The 20,125-nt window shown below is 32.7% G+C and overlaps 1 protein-coding gene across 2 annotated transcripts in view; it reads right to left on the bottom strand.

Moving 5' to 3' along the window:
* Positions 1–367: 367 nt before the first annotated feature.
* The window catches only part of GABRG1 (gamma-aminobutyric acid type A receptor gamma1 subunit), an 83,154-nt gene continuing 63,396 nt past the window's right edge, over positions 368–20,125 (bottom strand). Inside the window, exons 6-10 of one of the 2 annotated variants that reach the window (XM_025386044.1) lie at positions 17,192–17,329; positions 16,922–17,074; positions 12,330–12,544; positions 1,313–1,395; positions 1,208–1,253 (exon numbers count right to left, since the gene is read on the bottom strand). In XM_025386044.1, the coding sequence (XP_025241829.1) occupies positions 1,208–1,253; positions 1,313–1,395; positions 12,330–12,544; positions 16,922–17,074; positions 17,192–17,329 (635 nt within the window). Of the gene's footprint in view, positions 1,396–12,329; positions 12,545–16,921; positions 17,075–17,191; positions 17,330–20,125 lie in introns of both variants that reach the window. The other variant, XM_025386043.1, reaches the window with a different exon arrangement.

The following is a 20,125-nucleotide window of genomic DNA, read 5'->3' as shown; positions in this document are numbered from 1 at the left end:
GAAAAAAAGAATATTATAATAATGTATAATGTAGTTGCAAAACTGACAGGGTCCAAAACTTTGGAGCTGGAAGAAGCAATATGTAATGCAGGCCTAAAACTGTTTTCTGAATATTACTAGTCTAAAAACAATGCTAATAGCACATATTTAAGATTTTGTCCTCAATATGACCTGCAACTCAGTTTTCCAGGTAATAATTTTTTAACCACATGAGTAAATACAAGCACCGTTCCTCAATATTTTTATTTTAGGGACTGCAACACTTTCATAAAACATAAAGAAAAGAAAATTTCTCTCTGCATTTAATTTGCATTAATTTGCATTTGCAGATTTTAATATTTCATTGTTAACCTCGTTATACATTATAAATGCTATGAAGCAGAGAATAAAATGGTTAGATTTTACCTGATTTTTTTCATCTTACATTCTTAAAAAATGACTGGTGGCTTCTTTCCAAGTTTGCAAATCACCAAAGTAAATGTAACTGGAGTTCTGTTTAATATTGTGCCAGAAAATGGACTGGACTAAAAGACAGGTAAAAGTTGACCTTTTCATAAGTCTTCTGCAATTGATAGGTTAAAAATAAATAAATTTCTTCTTGGGAATACAATATCTTGGAAGCAAATCCAAGAAAACTATGGCTTTATGTTATCAACTAACTGTATTTCAGGCAGGGCAAGCAAAGGAAAAGCAAGAAAAAACAAATTAACAGTCTTTTTTCTGGCAAAAAAGTTGCTACATAAATATTAGTCATTAGTCTCACATTACAAAACAATTATAGTTTATATTTAAACAAAATATGTATTAAAATAATTCCATCTTTAAAACATGAATCATAGAACTTAAACATTCAAAATTATAACAACATAGAAGTAAATTAAAGAAAATTTAAATAAAAATAGGTGAGTATTTTAATCTACTGCATTTTGCAACTAATCAGTTTCACGTAAATTAGCCTGAAACCTGCTACTTTATTTACTTCTGAAGGCCTTAAAATAGTTACAATACTACTCACATTTTAACCATTTTTTTCTCTGCATTTTAAATTTAAACTTCAAGTTACTGAAGGACAAAAGATTCTATTGAATTTAGTCAAACTTCTTTTGACTTTTGCTTATGAAGTAGATTTTATAAGTAAAGATAGCCAACCCAATAAACCAAGTTGAACAAGGCAAAAGCTGTTGGGAAAAATATTCTAGAATAAGAGTCAATTTTGGCAATGCGTATATGTATCCTTCCTTCCCTCCAAGATCCTGTTCTGCAGTCTTCAAAGCAACAGAAGAAGCTGGCACAATCTTTGCCCTCCAAACACTGATACCCATAATCTTCTTCTTGTGGCACAGAAATACTATTCATTGGAATCAGAGTGGATCCAGGATGGAGACCGGGAGTCATCTGGTCAAAATAATAAATGAATGTTTGACACCAAAAAAGTAGCATAAGGAAAGATCAATTTGCTCCCTTAACGCAAACTCTGGGAGACTGATAGGTAATGAAAATAATCTTGATTTCAAAAAATCCAGTATTTTCAATTATAACAAGTTTTATATTATAATTTGCTTTGTAACAGAACATTTGCTACATTCTAGTATGCAGAAATGAAACACCTCTGAAAAATAAAATATATTTTTATACCTTTAGAAAGTTGACCGACCAACATATCATTTACCTTGGATCTGATTCTAAAATAAAAATGAACCATATATTCTAGTTTACATTAAAACATTAACACTGCTATACACGTCTTTTTTTTTTTTGCTATTATATATTATTTGTTTTCTTGAATAAAAATGAGAATAAGTAGCAAAGAAAACATTTTGATAATGCAAAAGGTTTGTGAAGATATGAATGGACAAAAAAAAGTTATGGGGTTTGTGATGGGTAAGCACAAGGCACCATATTTGGGAAAGAGGATGTATAGTAATTAAAAGCTCAGACTTGGGAACAATCGGAGTTCAAATTCTGCTCATTCTACCAATGTAGCTGTCTTCACAGCTGGAATTATATTTGCACCTAATTTCTGTGACAGTTATGATAAGTAAATTTCATGGCTTATGTAAAATGATCAATGCTTCATCATGCTCAGTAATAACAGTTACTATTATTAACAGCTTTATTTGGAACATGTTAAATTTTTATAATACTTGATTTTGAATAATACTTAAATAATTAAAGAGTGAAAGTATTATTCTTTGACTTCTATGTTTTCTTCTGTACAAAAGTGGCATTAAAAATATTGTAGGTTTGCTTGATTGTTAAATTGGATGATGGACATAAAACACTAAGTAAAATACTTGAAACATAGCAAGTAATCACCTGCCAGTAGGTAACAACATTACTGTTGTAGTTGTTACTGTTTATTCCTGATGAGGCTATATCACAATTAATTATAAAATTCATGCTAAGATAAACATACAAACAATAATAATAGCAACAACAAAAAAGTCCTAGACCACATAAAAATGTTATTGGATGTAATCCCAGCACTTTGGGAGGCCGAGACGGGCGGATCATGAGGTCAGGAGATCGAGACCATCCTGGCTAATACGGTGAAACCCCGTCTCTACTAAAAAATAAAAAAAACTAGACGGGCGAAGTGGCGGGTGCCTGTAGTCCCAGCTACTCGGGAGGCTGAGGCAGGAGAATGGCGTGAACCCGAGAGGAGGAGCTTGCAGTGAGCTGAGATCCGGCCACTGCACTCCAGCCTGGGTGACAGAGCAAGACTCCGTCTCAAAAAAAAAAAAAAAAAAAAAAAAAAAAAAATGTTATTGGAAAAAAATTAATGACTCCTTTAATAAGCTGGCAAGTAATATATGAATATTTCAGCATTAGTAATTCTTCATTTTTCAGAGCTCAACATATTTTGAGGGTTATCTTAAGATGTGAATCTTACAACTTACTGTATTCAGCAATTTCACTATCTAAACACTAAATACAGTGCCAATTTTATAAAAATTGTTTTAACCGGATCTTACATCTTTTCTCATGCAAATGTGAGTTACATGCTCTCATCCTAAATTTTGAAATAGTCAGGTCAACAAAATTAAATATTTTCTGAAAAACAATTTTACATTTATATACAAAAGTTTAAAATTTCTTACAATGTGAACCTATATTCATGTCCATTTTATTTCTAAAAAGAAACATAGAATCCAAGTCACCAAATATTAAAAATCCAGTATATGCAAAAGGAAGCAAATATTCACATCTAGTGATATTTTTAAAAGATTAAAACATCATGCAGGTCACAATATTCATATTAGAGACAAATGTGCACCTTAAGGATAAGGAGAAATGCCCTAAACACAAATAAGTTCATGATTAAACTTGCTTAGCTATATCATAAAGAGCAGAGGCAGTATCTTATTAAATGTTAATGACAGATCTTTTGTGGATGGAACTTGGGGATAGTTGACTACATCCCTAAGTTTTAATGGAGCACTAAAATCATGTAGAAAAAAAAAAGGCGGGGGGGAGAGATGAATTGGTACCTATTTCCTTGTCACTTGATACTTGAATAGTATTGGCTCTTATGCTAACCAGAATGAAAATTAATTTTAAAAAATTGTTAGGAGGCAATTTTAAGATTTTGTGGTAGAAAACACATTCCATATATGAAACAGCATTATCATAAATGGAAATATCGTGTTTTTCAGAGGATATTAGTTTTTCATGAGAGAAATTATGACATTTTTAAATGCACTAAAATGAAGAAAAACTGCAAGTGGTTTGTTTAAAAAAAGAACTAATCTCTGGTGAGCAGTGTCATGGAGAGTTCTATTGCAAATACATTTTAAATTGGCAGTTTTCTAGATTTTTGCTGCCTCCACCCCCATCCCCTCAAAATTCAAGTTCACGAATTGAAATAAACTACACATCAATGAACGATGAAAGTAAACAGAAATGGACATATAAATGCTGAGAAAAATAGCCAAAAATCGAACACAATATCAATAAAACAAAATATTGATGAAACCTAGATTTCTGACCTTTAAAACACTGAGAAATTAATCAGAAAAATATATACATTCCAAGTCTTATTTATCTGAAATGCAACTATGCCACCCATCTTTTAATTTCTCAAGTATAGACTTGCTTTCCCCCAAAAACATTAAAAAATTATAAATATTAAAAGATAATTAAATTTAAAATTAAAAAATAAACACTAAAAAATAATAAATCAGTTAAAGCAATTTAAAAAGTAACAACATAATTGAATGGAATATTCTACTTTAAATAAGTTTCTAAAATATACTTTTAAAAAATTTCAAAAATTACTAAGAATATAGCTTAGCTTGCTATTTTGAGAAATTCATCCTATTTCCACTATTAAGGATATATCTTAAAGCACCAAAATATACTAATATCAAACAAATGCGAAGTGATAAATCAGTATTTACATACAATTACTTATGCCATCTGCTAATTATTATACCATCTGCTAAAATTACTAAATATTAGTAATATGAATAGCAAATATTATTTGATGATTATATTATTATGAAAGACTGACTATATAATATTACTAATTTCCCATTTAAAATACTGCACCTGAAAATGCCAAACTAAGCACTGTTTATTCCTCCTTCACAAAATCCTGTTTAAGTTGGATGTTCAAAAATTATAGATTATACCATTAACATTAAAAAATCAACAGGAGAAGGCTGGGCGCATTGGCTCACATCTGTAATCCCAGCACTCTGGGAGGCTGAGGCGGGCAGATTTCTTGAACCCAGGAGTTTGAGACCAGCCTGGGCACCATGGCAAAACCCTGTATCTACAAAAAGAGGAAACAAAAGAAATTCAGCTGGGTGTAGTTGCATGTATTTGCAATCCCAGCTATTTGGGAGGCTGACGTGGGAGGATGGCTTGATCTCAAGAAGATGAGGGTGTAGTGAGCTGTGATTGCACCACTGCATTCCAGCCTGGGTGATGGAGTGAAACTTTGTCTTAAAAAAAAAGAAAAAAATTCCAGGAGGTGAAACTTGGTGATGAGGAGCTGCCAATCAGCATTTAGAATTTCTGATAAATTTCTGAAGTACAAAAAGCAGATGGAAATAGGCCAACGGATAAAGCAGACCAAAAGAAGACACATCTCACAAAGGCTCAGTAAATGAAAACATGACTGTGAAATCTACTCTTCCCATCAAAATGTCAGAGACTCTTAATATAAGGAAGGAAGAATGGGAGTAATGAATAGGATGGAAAACATGGTGTTAGCTAAATGTCTACCTCCAGATCAGCTGCACTCCTTTGAACTATAGCTCACCTACTGTGCATGTAGAGAATAAAGATGACGATGGTTGGCATTCACTCAGTCTAAACTCTATAACTTCTAAAAATGAGAAGAACCTTCCACTATCCCAGGAGAAAGGTTAGGGCTCTTGATGTTGGAACTGGAATGTCCTAGTATTGTGCCATCATCTTATTATTTAGAATGTATATGTGTATATTTGGAAGGAATCAGATGTCATGCCCCACAAACACATGTATAAAAGTAAAATCCAATGGCTACAAACTTGACAGTTACATACCAAACTTACTGGGCCTATTTGAGGAGCAATCATGAAGATGTTTTGAGGTAAGTGAACAATACAAAGGAAAAAAGTGAAAATGAACAGCCGGAATTACTGATTCTAATATTTTAATAAATATGAGAATATATATCTAGTTAGTCCACTCAGAACTACTTGAGGAAGTAATACATCCACTTAAGGAAAAATGAACAAAAAACAGTTAGAAAATAAGACCTCTCTGAAATTCATGAAGTTATTGTAAATTTTTAATAAGCTAAAAATTTTAAAATGAAATCTTGAAAAAAACTGCTCATAGTAAGGAAAAATGGCTTAAGATATGATAAAAAGAATATCTGGAATATATGCTGAACCTGGGAAGTCTAAAATCTAACTACCAGTAGTTTCCAAGGAGAAAATAGAATTAAATTGGAATGAAGAATTGATAACATTCTCAAAAATAACACATAAGAATATTAAGTAATGAGGAAATGAAAGAGGTCAAAACACAGAAAATATATGAATCCTTAAGAATTTTTTTACACTGTAAAAAACACGATGAAGAAAATTTTCAGGTAAGAAAAGAAAAAATTTTATCTGTAAAGAATAATAAAATTGGCACTACAATTAATCACAATAATGAATTCAGAAGTAGAGATTTAAATATATTATTTAAAGTTTTAAAATTAATCAAGTGCCAGACTAATTTTTTGTATTTCTGTAGAGATGGGTTTCACCATGTTGGCCAGGATGGACTCAATCTCCTGACCCTGTGGTCTGCCCACCTTGGCCTCCCAAAGTGCTGGGATTAGAGGAGTGAGCCACCGTGCCAAGTCAGTAACTATTAATAGCAAGTTAAAATACGGAGAAGGTAATTATCACAAGAATGTGAAAACAGAAATGGTTACAATGTAGTTGCTTCTGAGATTTGGTACAAAATGTTCTAGGTAGAATATTTTCTTTATTTGTACATTTATGAATTGTTCTATTTGTTTATTAGTTTCAACCATGCTCCACTATTACTGTTAAAATTAATTTTTTTTAAATGGGAATTTCACTCAATGATTAATCTGGTCCTTTTCGGCTGCAATAGTCTATGATGTTTTAAATAGAAATATAAATATTAAAGAGTGTTCTTTGGAAGCCAAGGTAGAAAAAAGAGCTGTTGTTGGTGGTATCTATACACTTCAGGGAAGCATCATGTGGCCTTGTCACAACTGGTACTAAATGATTATTCTATCTATTGAAAACATCCCACTATGCACCGACTCTTTACAATTGTTTAAGTAACCTTCTTGCTGTATTTCACATTTCACCAATATGACATAATCCTTCCTGGGAGCTTTGCCAAATATTATTATAAGAAAGAGTCTTTATAAGTTGTGAAACTGTGGATTGATACAGCTTTTCATTATTTTAGTACTCTGAGAGGTAGACAAATGTTTATTCAATAGGCATGCACTGACTGAAATGAAAATCTTCTCTGCTGAAAAGGAGCTGTGGGTGAGGACTGTGGTATGGGGCAGGGCCAGGGGGACCCAAACACTTGCTATGCATTATTTTCATCCCAATATCTTGATTTCAGCTTTTAGTATTATATTACTTCTGGAACAATTGCAATAGTCTTCAAATTTATCTCCCTGCCTCTTTTGTCATCCAAGTATATACTGTATACTACTTCTAATTATCCTCTGAAAACATACATAGAAATATACCATCCTGCTTAAAAACGTGTATAACTTGCCAGTGCTAACAAGACAAAATGTAAATTCTTAGCATGGCTTTAAAGATTTTGTAGAACCTGGCCGTAAACCATTCTTCTATCCTCAACATAGGTTATTTTCTTTCCTAAGATTCCTGTTTTCAAGACAAAGATTACCCAATAGCACTTTCTGTGATGAAAATGTTCTACATCTACACTCTTCAATATGATAGCAATAAGTCACATGTGGCTACTGAGCACTTGAAATGTGACTAGCGTTACTAAGATACTGAATATTATATTTTGTTTAATTTTAATTAATTTAACCCAACCTATCTATATGTGGTTAGTGGCTATTATATTGGACAACATAGCTTGGGACGTATACTAGTGTACTTTTTTGTTCTCACATGTAAGGCTCAGCCCAGCTGACATAGTTCCCTCTATCTTAAATGTTCTTCCTAATTTGCTATCTTAAAAACCGCAACTATTCTTCAAAAAATTGCTTCAGTGAAGCCATACTTTCTCTGGAATTTTCCCTGCCAAACTTCCATTAGCTTACATGCTTTACGAATGAATTATTTACCCATGAAATGAAAGGAATCCTCTCCTCTCCACAAGATTCTTTTCAACACTGTGTGCCTGTTCAATGTTTCACAGGCGATATTACATGAAGTCTGAAGACTGCCTGGGATGCTAGGCATAGGCCACATAGGTCTGGCTTTATGATACTTGTCTGTTTCCACAAGAACAGTTCCTTTAAAAATACATTTTATGTTTTTATAAAAAATAAAAAAATAAAAATATTGTTATTTAAAAATAATAAAACATCATATATATATATATTTGTTGTAAAAATACCCTGCTTCTGTAAAAGTATGAGACATTATTCATCTAATTGTTAATTCCCTCACAGAGTCTTTGTTTAATTTTGATTTTTATCTTGGACTGTTATTTATATTGCATCTTATTATATTTGTATTTGCGATGTATTTTTTCACAACTGGATGTAATCATCCCTGAAAGCAAAGAACACGTTCTCTTTTTTGTCTCCATAGTGTCTTAGCTGGAGATATAAATTTCTATAATTTCACATCTTAATAAAATCAGGAAACTAAAAATAAGTAAGTTCCTCCTCAAATCGCTATAGCAGAACTGTGAAGTAGGTGCAACATGGTTTTCTGAGATTTCTGATAGCCTATGGGCTGAATATTCAAGTTTCAACATAAACTACTCTTCAATTGGCAATGGCTGGTTTATTACTAGTGCCTTTCTGTGGCCTTTATCTCTTGCATAAAATGTCTTGATTCCATAGTTCAACATATTTAACTTTTTAGATTTTCTTGAAAATAAATGTTGACACAAATACACCTGAATTACATACTTACCAATTAGTAATAAAAATATATATTGGATGGGCATATGAAACAATCCAAAATGTCATTGACATGTACAATAAAATAGAAGGAAGAAAAATATGATAACAGAATAGAGAAGGAAGGAAGGAAGGAAGAAAGGAAGGAAGGAAGACAAGAAGGTAGGAAAGAAGGGAAGAAAAGGGAAGGAAGAAAGGAAAGGCAAGGAAGGAAAAATAGAAAGCAAGCATAACAGACAAATGAAAGAAAGAATGAGAGAGAGAGAGCAAGAGAGAGCGAGCAAGCTGGTTCAATATTTCATGTGGAGAGTAAGTTTAAAAGGGTGTTTATCAATTTATATTTTAGGGTGTTCATTGAAGGTAAAAAATCGATTTTGTTCAAGTATTATCTCTTCCAAAGAAAAAAAATCTGAACATTCTGAGATTTCCGTTAAGCAGTCAACAAGATGTCAGGAAAAGGATTTTAATTTTGCTTAATAACAGATATGTTGACCTTCCAACAGCTCTCTAGCCAAAACATTGCATCCCAGCCTGACTATAGCCCTAAACAATTTTTTTTAAAAAAGAGAAAATGCTGGATTCTAAACTACTCTGAATTTTATTTTTTGTGTGTGCCATAAACTGTAGCTTTTATTTTTTTATTTTTTATTTTTATTTTTATTTTTATTTTTATTTTTTTTACTTTTGAAATCAATTTATACAAGCATTATTTAAATAGATTATTAAGCCTACAAGTGTACACAAGGTTCAAATGAGATCACAGAAGGTCAGTAAAATTGCTGATGTTTTCTTGTTTTCTTACATTAAAAGAGTTTTTTTTCCAGTTATATGTGACATTTAGTCTTTGAGGATTAGAGACAAGACTGTACACATTTTTTTAAAAAATTATTATTATTATACTTTAAGTTCTAGGGTACATGTGCATAACGTGCAGGGTTGTTACATATGTATACTTGTGCCATGTTGGTGTGCTGCACCCATCAACTCGTCAGCACCCATCAATTCGTCATTTACATCAGGTATAACTCCCAATGTAATCCCTCCCCCCCCCCCCATGATAGGCCCCGGTGTGTGATGTTCCCCTTCCCGAGAGTTCTAGGGTACATGTGCACAACGTGCAGGTTTGTTACATATGTATACTTGTGCCATGTTGGTGTGCTGCACCCACCAACTCGTCAGCACCCATCAACTCGTCATTTACATCAGGTATAACACCCAATGCCATCCCTCCCCTCTTCCCCCTCCCCATAATAGGGCCCAGTGTGTGATGTCCTTTGTAGGGACATGGATGCAGTTGGAAACCATCATTCTCAGCAAACTATCACAAGAACAGAACAGCAAAGACCACATGTTCTCACTCATAGGTGGGAATTGAACAATGAGATCACTTGGACTCTGGAAGGGGAACATTATACTCTGAATTTTAATAAAGAAAATGGGGATATTAAAGAAAAGACAAAGAGGAAGAGAGAGAGAAAGCAGGGAAGGAGGGGGTGAAGTCACAAACATTTAACACAGGCTTAATGGCAAGATGCTACAACATCTTGCAACCAAAGAAAAATGTGGATTCCAGAAGCTCTTAAATAGAGAATTTGAGACAACAGCAAACAGAATTGCCTAATCCTTCTAAAAGTACATTCTGATTTACCTGATTAGCAAGACCATATGGCTGTACACTGAACCATGCAAGGAGTCAGATTTGATTACTGATCCTGGTTTTTCACTCAAAATATCGTTTAGGACTTAAAGAGCTCATAAAGCACATAATTGAACAAAGAAAAGAGACTATCAAACTTCATTATGAATGGCAATAAATAAAATATTTTTGGTACTCAAGTAGTCAATTATAATATGTCAATTTAACTGTTGCTATTTGCCATTTAGTACTTCAATATTATCATTTGATTTTTGTTCTTTAGCTTTCCATAATTAGTAGTTTGCGACCTGGGCTTGATGCTAAATTTGAAAGACTTAACATATGGATTTAAAAAAATAAGCATTCTAGAGCAATTACTAGATTATGGAAGTCCTTAATGAATAGTTGATGAATGACTGAATAGCATCATAAGTTTAAAGTCTACACTAGAATAATCCAGCTCTCTTGAGTACATGTGCCATTGGAACTGTGGCTGAGTGTACATGATCTGCAGTCAAACTGATTAGCTACTGTCCTAGAGTAGCCATGTTTTGGTTGTGTCCCTCAGTAATATAATAGTAGTACCTAAATTATTTATTCTTAGAATTAAATTAGAGAATGGATGTGAGATTGTACATTGCCTGGCCTCTATCTTAGTTATTTTTATTCTAAACATTTCCATTCAAAATTTCCAGAAATAAAACTTTCAAGGCAATAATCCAACATAGATGTAGATGAGTGAATGATAAAATGGAAAATCCAGAGAAGATGCATAGCTTTCATGAAAGGAAAATAGTAGAAAGCATTCATTTTTCTTTATCTGAAAATTTAACAATAGATATTACAGTTGACTTCTGATTTGTCCATTCGGGAGACAAAACATCCTATGAACAACAATGACGTGAAGTTGATGGAATCATGGGCTAATTCTACAATGCAAATTATCAAATTTGTACTGCTAGCAATGTGCTCTGCTTTCTTGGAATATTGTGGGTTTCTGAAAGAAAAATATACCAGGCTTATCTCTTGGAATATAACATGAAAAGTAAAACATAACTTAAAAGTATAGCAGAGTTTTATAAAGAAACCAATGAAAAAAGATTAGGGAAAAATGCATTGACTCCTAGAACTTAAAAAGCTAGATAATAGGGAAAATTCATTATATATATTAAGGGAGGCTTACAAGCTTGCCACTAATGCCTGGCTATTTGATCCATTTCTCACTTATTTGAATATTTTGAAACAAATCTTTGAAAGAATTTACTGAAATTAAATGTTTTCTTGTTAATTTTAGAAAAATAAATGTCTACTTTTCTAAGCCCTATGAGAACAGGATATATAAAGGAAGGGTCACAAGCTTGAGCTCTGGTCTGTGTCTTGGATCTTTCGCTTACTAAGGCTGTTCTTGTGCAAATCATTGAACCTCTACTTAGAGGGTTGCTCTAAGCATACATGAAATCATGCATGTAAAATGTTCTGCAGAGTGTCAGGAACATTCAACATGTGTTAGATATTACTTTCATGTTGCTATAATTGATAATATAAAGCATAATCATAGTCAATAATTCCATACATTAGTATATTAGAATCAGTAGAATCCATTTTAACAAATTAAACTTGATGTAATATAAGTTAAGATAATCATTGGATTGAGATGGGAGATTAAAATAGTACAAATATACAAAAACAAAAAAAGAATGTTGTGATCATGACTTTTAAAAACAGCTGGATACTACCATTAAAGAGGAATCTTCATCACTAAAAGTAAGGTAAGTTTGTTAGAAATGCAAATCCTAACACAAAAATCGAATCAAAGGTAAATCACAAATAATGTTTGAGGTACAAAGAATCTACCACTGTGGGAAAATTTAGGCCATAATGAGCCACTCTGTACACAGGATATCCAATGGGAGATATTTAAAAAACATAAATACACTTTTTTTGGTGAGCAATGTTAGGTATTCCAGTTTCATCTTAACTTTATTTGTCTTTGGTTATGGGTCTCAAGTGTCCCTATTTCTGTAAACAAACACATAAATATTCAAAAGAGTATCTCTAAGTAAGTCAAGGTTTATAAAATAGAAATTTTTCTTTTTAACATACCGAGGCTTTATTTTTTAGCTTTCTGTCTTTAGTAGCAGTCTTTCCTTTTTTGTTGCTGGTAAAATAATGCAAGGTTCCATATTCCATCAAGGCTGCAAAAACAAAAATGAAACAAACAGAAACAAAGAGATCCATCGCAGTCACATAAGAAACCTTAGGTAAAGACTTCCTGGCAATTGTACTCAGGGTTGTCATAGTCAGAACTGTAGTGATACCTATGGAGAGAGGAAACAAAATAGGAAATGAAAAATAATAGACCACATTTATTATTCCATCTGATTTGGCAATTTTGTGAGTGAAATTAAACAATGGAAAAAAATACGATAACTAGTAATTTACAGAAATAATTATTGGTAGCCATAGCTACATTGTGTCCAATGTGCTCTTTGTTTCTGTGAGTTCTAATCACTTAAATTACTGCAGAGTACAAGTTGACTCCCAATATCCTTTCTTCCCTTCCTTCATTGTAATAGAATATCAAATATTTAGCTGGCATGTGGTTGCCCAAAACAACTTTATTTGCCATCTCTCTGCAGCTGAGTGTGGCCACAGGCTGAGATCTAGTCAAAGGGAACCAAGTCAAGAATGTAAGCAACACACAATATCCTAAAGACAGCATTAAAGAGACAAGGAATGTCTTTCTTTCCTTCTCATTGCCTTCTGCTGGAATGCAATCGCCAGACCAACCGCACTATCTGAAAACATTAGATAATATTGGGAATTAAAATGACTCACAATACAGGAGAAAGCTAGAAGGAGCCTGAATTTCTCATACTGTAATGCATTGTATCACCTTGAAATACCTACCCTTAGACTTCACATAAGCAACAGATATTCTTCTATCTAATTGAAGTGACAGTGACTTGGCATTTCCCACCATACATATGCAGTCAAAATTAATCCAAACTAACATAGCTTTTTGTTATATAATAACTTGAGTTAAACCTACTTTTTAATCTCAATGTTTAAGTGAGGAATACTGGCACAGTTATATCAAGGGAATACTGCTTTGAAAGCACAGAGTAAATCCTTTTATTTTTGAGAAGTCAGCATGTATAATTGGGATTTCCCCCAGAATCCCAACCCTGCATGTGTATCCTTGAAGGGATCTGTTTCTCATCAGTCTTCGTGTGGTTCTTACCACTATCAATCTTAGGTCTCCTAAATTACAGATGCACATGCTATATTTCTTTTAGCCTAAACTTCCATAATCCTCATTCTTTTTCGCAGCAAATATGGTCCCATGAGCAGAATTGCTTACTCTCTTAAAAGTACTAAATATAATGCTAAATGCTTCTTAATTTGACCAATATTTATAGAGTGGCAACGTCTATGATGAAAAGTAAATCAAAAACAGCTGCAGCAACAGTCTCTTTGGTATAGTGAAGGCAATAACCACCTCTTCCCCTCATGTCTCCACTGAAACATACCCTAACAATTCTACTCACAAGCCTGTTGTTTCACTTTTATAATTTCTTAGGATTGGAGAAAATATTAAAGTCGATACAGTTGTGATGAATTTGGAATTACGAGACAAATTTAGGTTTAATCTCTGACTCTTCTACCTATTAGCTCTCTGATCTTAACAGTTTTTCAACTCCTTTGTGCCTCTCGTTAAAAAAACAAACACACACACACAGTAATATCTTGCTTTGTACTTGTAGTAAATATACACAAAAGGTACTTAATTTAATTATTTGTCTATTTTTTAAATTTCCAAATATACAAAGCCATTATCAGTTATATTATTTTTATTAATTTTTAATTTACTTCCTTTTTTGTTAGAAAATGTACTCTGAAAATTTTAGTGTTTTGAATTTTAGTAATATCTTGTTTAATGATCCATATGCACTTGAAAATATTGTGTGCTCTGAAGTTAGGTGTAGTAACCTATAAATATCAATCATGTAATGTATTTATGATAATTTCAAAGTTTCTATCTCCTAATTAACTTTTTCTTGTAATTCTAACAATGAATGAGAAAACACCAATGATTGCAGATTTGCTTATTTTTCCCACTATTCCTTACAGCTTTTACTTCAATTATTTTGAAACTAAATATATATTTTAAAGGCTTTGTTATGGAAAAGGCTTAAAAAATAACATATACAAGTCTTCCTTTCCCTCATCTCCCACACAAGCTTATTAAATCACATTGTTACCATCGTCAGCCCAAATAGGTTTCCAAAGTGTTTCTTGCCTCCACAATTATGTCTCCTATCTAAAAAGTCTTAAATCCAAACCGTGGTTTCATGTTATTATCCATGACTGCAATAAATTTTACTTTATTAAGTTTCTGTTACATTCTTTTTTAATAAGGCAAACAAAACTAAGCAGAACTTTGCTTTCAGACATTTATTTAATTTAGTAATTATTATCACTGCCATTACCTTGAGAAGAACATGGTAGATTTTCTATGAAAATATTTCTGAGTCCATTAGAATAAAAAACATTTAGGATATTAACAGGATATTGAGAAAACATTTTGGATATCATTGTTATTTTCTCCATGGCTTCCCCTACTGAAGATACTACAATAGTCTCCCATCACATTTGAAATAAAATTTAAAGTCCTTAAAATGGCCGACAAAAATTTACATGATCAAACTATTGGCCACTTCTCCAAATTCATTTTCTGTGACTATTCATTCAGCTCCAACCATATTTGTCATCTTTCTGAACCCCAAAGCATGGCATAGCAGGAAGATCTGGCTTTAAAACCATACAGTTCCCACTGCCTGGAATATCTTTCTGCCCAATATCCACCAGGCGAGCACCACACTTCTTTGGGTCACTGCTCAAATGCCACATCATCAGAGGTATCTTGCAAGACTCCACAATATAAAATAGCAAATATCACATCACCAACACTCTGTCATTTTCTAAACATTGATTTTGCTATCTCTTCACAGCCTTCATGACTCACTAAAATTTTATTGTATGCCTTTTATATTTGAACATTACCTGTTTTCTCTACTAAAATGTAAACATCATAAACATGAACTTTTTAAAGTTTTTTCACTGTTAACACTGCAGCACCAAAAACATTGCTTGCTTTACAGAAAGCATTTGATATATTTTAGTAAAATGCAAGGTTGAGTTCATTGAGTTCAGGAAATTGTCCTTCAGTGATATGTGTGTGTATTTATATTTAAAGCAATTGTAATTCTCTATCTTAGGGTCCACAATTACAAAAGATATTTGCTAAGTTACATCTGGCTGTGATTATCTTTACAATTGATGTGCTAATATTGAATAAAAATAAATTTATGCAAAAATGACTTCACAGTTGGCTCTTCTCTTCATGACACTCTAGCATATAGTTTTATACAAACCCAGTGGTATAAATAATCCATTCAAATTCTCTTTGAGAAACTTCCAAAGTGTTATGCATAGTGATTATACTAATTTACATTCCCAGAAAAATATGGAAATAGAAACAAAAATACTCTGTTTAAGTTATACTTATAGTAGCATACAAAGAACCTAAAATAATTTATACAACTTAGAATATAAAATAATTGTAAACAATGAAAGGAAACAAAATTAAGGTATGAATGGATTTTGTCCACTAGCTATTTCAATACCCCTGTTTAGATGCCCAAGAGAACTTCATTTTCAAGTATAGACCCATGTGCCTCAAGCATTGTTGTTGCCACTTTTATGTGACCTGCATTTTATTGTATTTATTAGATGGAATCATTTATGAGCTATCATAGAAACCACATAAAAACTTCTTTGTGGTTAAAAACAGAAACCATCTCACCTTTCTTTACATATTTTTAAGACACAATTATGAGCAGTGCGATTCACGTGTCTTTCACTGATTTGGCGGGTGAGTCAATTGATTAATAAGTTTTCTTCATGTATCAATACCTGATTGCAGGTTATCTTTTTCTTTTAAAGAACTGTATCATAATTAGTCACTTATTTTGTTATATGATTTGATTATTACAATAGATTGCTACAGAAAAAGAGTGAAAGTCTATTTTGTCAAGTATTAATCACAATTACCCTGTTAATCAATGTTATTGTACAGGCAACTCTCAAGCATTCACAGAATAAGTACACACTTTATACACGACAGAAGCCATAGAAGCCAGGGAGCTTCTTGTTCCTTTCAGCTACTTGCCCTTTGGAACAACTGACTTCATTAGCAATGTTATAAAACAGGTTATTTTAAAGCCATCCACACACCCCAGCAAATAAAACAATGGTTATTAGTGACTCAGCTATAACATAAAATAAAATCTTGATGAAAAGTGATAGAAAAACTCAACCAAAATAAGATTTAGGAATTATGTATGATTTTAATGTATTAATTCTTGTTACGTATCTATGCTTCCTTTGGTCTTCATTAGGAGAAAAAAAGAAGGAATTTTCTGAAATTTCAAGTTCTTTACAATTCCATTTTCTACTTTTCTTTTTTTACATATCTCTTTCAACATGGTATTGTCCTTTAGTTTCTGTCAATTTTTTTCCTGACTGTATTCTAGAAGAATGTATTTAATAAATGTGACTATAAACTTTTATTACATCAAAATGATTTTTTAAAGTTCTATGATATTATAGCATAATATTATGTGTCATACCCAGTGATGTTCTTGCAGGCACTGCATCTTTATTGATCCAAAAAGACACCCAAGAAAGAACAACTGTCAGAATGCATGGAATGTAGGTCTGAATAGTGAAATATCCCATTCTTCTGCTCAGGTCAAAAAAAATTGTCATAATAACATAATCCCCTGGAAGAAAAGAAAATGTTTTATTTTGGCCATATAATATAAATCCCAATCCATATATTTAAAATAAAAAATGTCATTTAATAGTAGCATCATTCACTATTTGAGTATTCTCTTTACCAGAGATTGTGTGAGAGATTTCAGTTGAGTTTCTCAACCCTACAAATGCAAACTGATATAATCTCCAATATTTAGGGTCAGCCACTTCTACGGAGGGCTTTTTCCACTTATACTCAATTTCATTTTTAGGGTATCCATCTATAGAAAAAAAAATACATAGATTAGCAAGATCCAAATTTGATACCATTACAATACCAACATTATCCAAAGGTAAATTCTTGCAACTTTTTCCTCCTTTTTTTATTATAAGATATGCCAAACATAGAACATTTGAATACAATAAATATTAATAAGCAGAGTTTAATGACTTATCATACATGGATCAAATAATGATAACCCATGTAATCTACTTAAATTAAGAAATAGAAACTTGCTAACACATAGAAAACTCCATATGTCCACCCCAAAATAGTACTCCCTCTACAATCTAGAGGTAATAACTATCCTGATTTCTGCAATGATTGTTTCTTTTTAATGTAGATTTTTCATATGCATCTCTGAAAAGTATAGGATAGTTTGGGTTACTTTGAATTTTATTTGGTCATTGCCATACCTAAGGCATTCTTTTGCATATTATTTTTTCTTCTTTTTCCTCATGCTACCTTGTCTAAGAATGTCTTTTTTAATATATCGTGATAGTCATCAATGTTGTATGTAGCTAAATTTCTTCCATTGTAAAAACACACCAAAATTTATCCATTATACTGTTTTAGACATTTGTGATATTTTCTGTTGGCTATAACCAACATTGCTACTAGTAATATTATTATACATGCCTCCCCAAATGTGTATATGCAAGGGTTACTCCAGGATATACATCTAGGTATGGAGTAGTTAGGTAATGGGTTACACATAATATCAACTTTATGAGGTAGTGCCAATCTTTTGTCCATGGAGAGTATATTAACATATTCTCTCTCTCTCTTTTTTTTTTTTTTTTTGAGACAGTGTCTCACTCTATTGTCCAGGCAGGAGTGCAGTGCGTGATCTTGGCTCACTGCCAATGTCTGCCGCCCAGGTTCAAGCAATTCTCATGCCTCAGCCTCCCGAGTAGCTGAGACTACAGGTGCTCACCAACACGCATGGCTACCTTTTTTTTTTTTTTTTTTTTGTATTTTTAGTAGAGACAGGGCTTTACCATGTTGGCCAGGCTATTCTAAACCCCTGACCTCAGGTGATCCGCTCCCGTCGGTCTCCCAGAATGCTGAGATTATAGGCGTGAGCCAACATGCCTGGCCACTAACATATTCTCTTATCAGCCAGAGTGTGAAAGTTCACATGAATGCATATTCTCATTAATTTTGATATATGCAGTCTTCTTCAATTTTACTCGTCCATGAAGTGTATTTTATTTCACATTCTCCCGATTAATAATAAAACCTAGCATTTAAAAAGTGTGCTTATCAGGAGGCTGAGTCAGGAGAATGGCGTGAACCCGAGAGGCGAGGCGGAGCTTGCAGTGAGTGGAGCTCGCTCCACTGCACTCCAGCCTGGGCGACAGAGCGAGACTACGTCTCAAAAAAAAAAGAAAAAAAAAAAAGTATGCCTATTAGACTCTTGGATTGCTTCTTTGAGGAATTGCTTATTCAATTGCCCAGTATTTATTTTTTTACTTTCTCTTAATTTTCCTCTATTTTTATATTAATGATTTATGTATTCTAGATAGCAGTCCTTTGTCAGTTATTTGTGTTGAAAATGTTTTTGTCTACTTTGCAGTTGTCTAGAACGGAAGTATATCCTTTCATCTTTCTAAAAAATATTTTTGTTTCTGCCTTGTGTCAGGAATATATTTGAGGACTTGTTGAAGCAACCAAGTGAAAGAAATTTGGGCTAAAAATCTATTTGAGGGTAGACATGGAATCAGATTCTCTCAAGAAGAATCATTTCACCCTGTATGCTGATTTCAGAGGGAGGCAACCTCCCTTTTAGCTTTTGGTGGTTTTTTTTTTTTTTTTTGTGTGTGTGTGTGTGTGTGTGTGTGTGTGTGTGTGTGTGTGTGTGTGTAGCAGGTAATTCTTCTTGTGCTCTCAACTGGTCAGGCTTTTGTATCCCAACTTTATGTGGAGATTATGTTATGCCATCTTACAATACCATCAAAGCAGAACTTGAAGGAAATCAACCACATTTTGTCAATGTCCTCAGGTCAAAATCGGCTGCAAATTTACCTTTCCGTTATATAGTTTTCATGTAGATGTTTGTAGCTAAAAAGTTCTTTCTATGTGTGGTCACATGCGTGTTTTAGAATATTTTAATGGTATAAAATTTTTACTTTCAACAGATAGATTGGTAGCACATTACAGAAAGAGAATTCACTAACTTGAAATTTCAAAAATAGTATATCCAATATTTCCCAAAGAACATGTATTTTGCACTAGGATCTCTATTAGTCATGCAATGAAACAGTTATCATCTCTGCTGATCTATTTAAATCTTTCCTTTTCTGCATCTTCTTTCACTTGCTCTCTACAGTTGAAGCAATTTTGATTTCCATAGTTTCTATCTTTACTTTTAAAAAGTTTTAGAGTCAATAGAGTATAGGCATAGTATATAGTAGTGTGGGCACAAATAAACATGTTGGCTAAATTGTCACTCTGAATCTCATGATATTAATTTTTAAAATTGGGACTATAATGAAATCTCCCACACATATTTGTTGTGAAATATTAGATGCAGAGAGCTTAATTCTCTACTGGACCCATGTAGAGTACCTGAAAAAAATTAGCTACGATTATTATATGTTTGTTATTGACACCCAATTAAACTCACAAAGATAAATGATTAATTACCATTAACAACAATCAAAACCGGAGAGCTGTCACACCAAAATTTAAGAATGGCTTCTAGAATGAAGTACAACAACTGCTACATCAATTATTTACAATGACCTTTTCCTTGAGTTCCTTGAATTCTATCAATCAAGTATTTGTTGCTATT

Source organism: Theropithecus gelada, chromosome 5 (assembly GCF_003255815.1).
Source record: "Theropithecus gelada isolate Dixy chromosome 5, Tgel_1.0, whole genome shotgun sequence".
Classification (NCBI taxonomy): Eukaryota; Metazoa; Chordata; class Mammalia; order Primates; family Cercopithecidae; genus Theropithecus; species Theropithecus gelada.
Note: the sequence above shows the minus strand (reverse complement) of the source record. Positions and strands in the feature narration are given on the sequence as shown.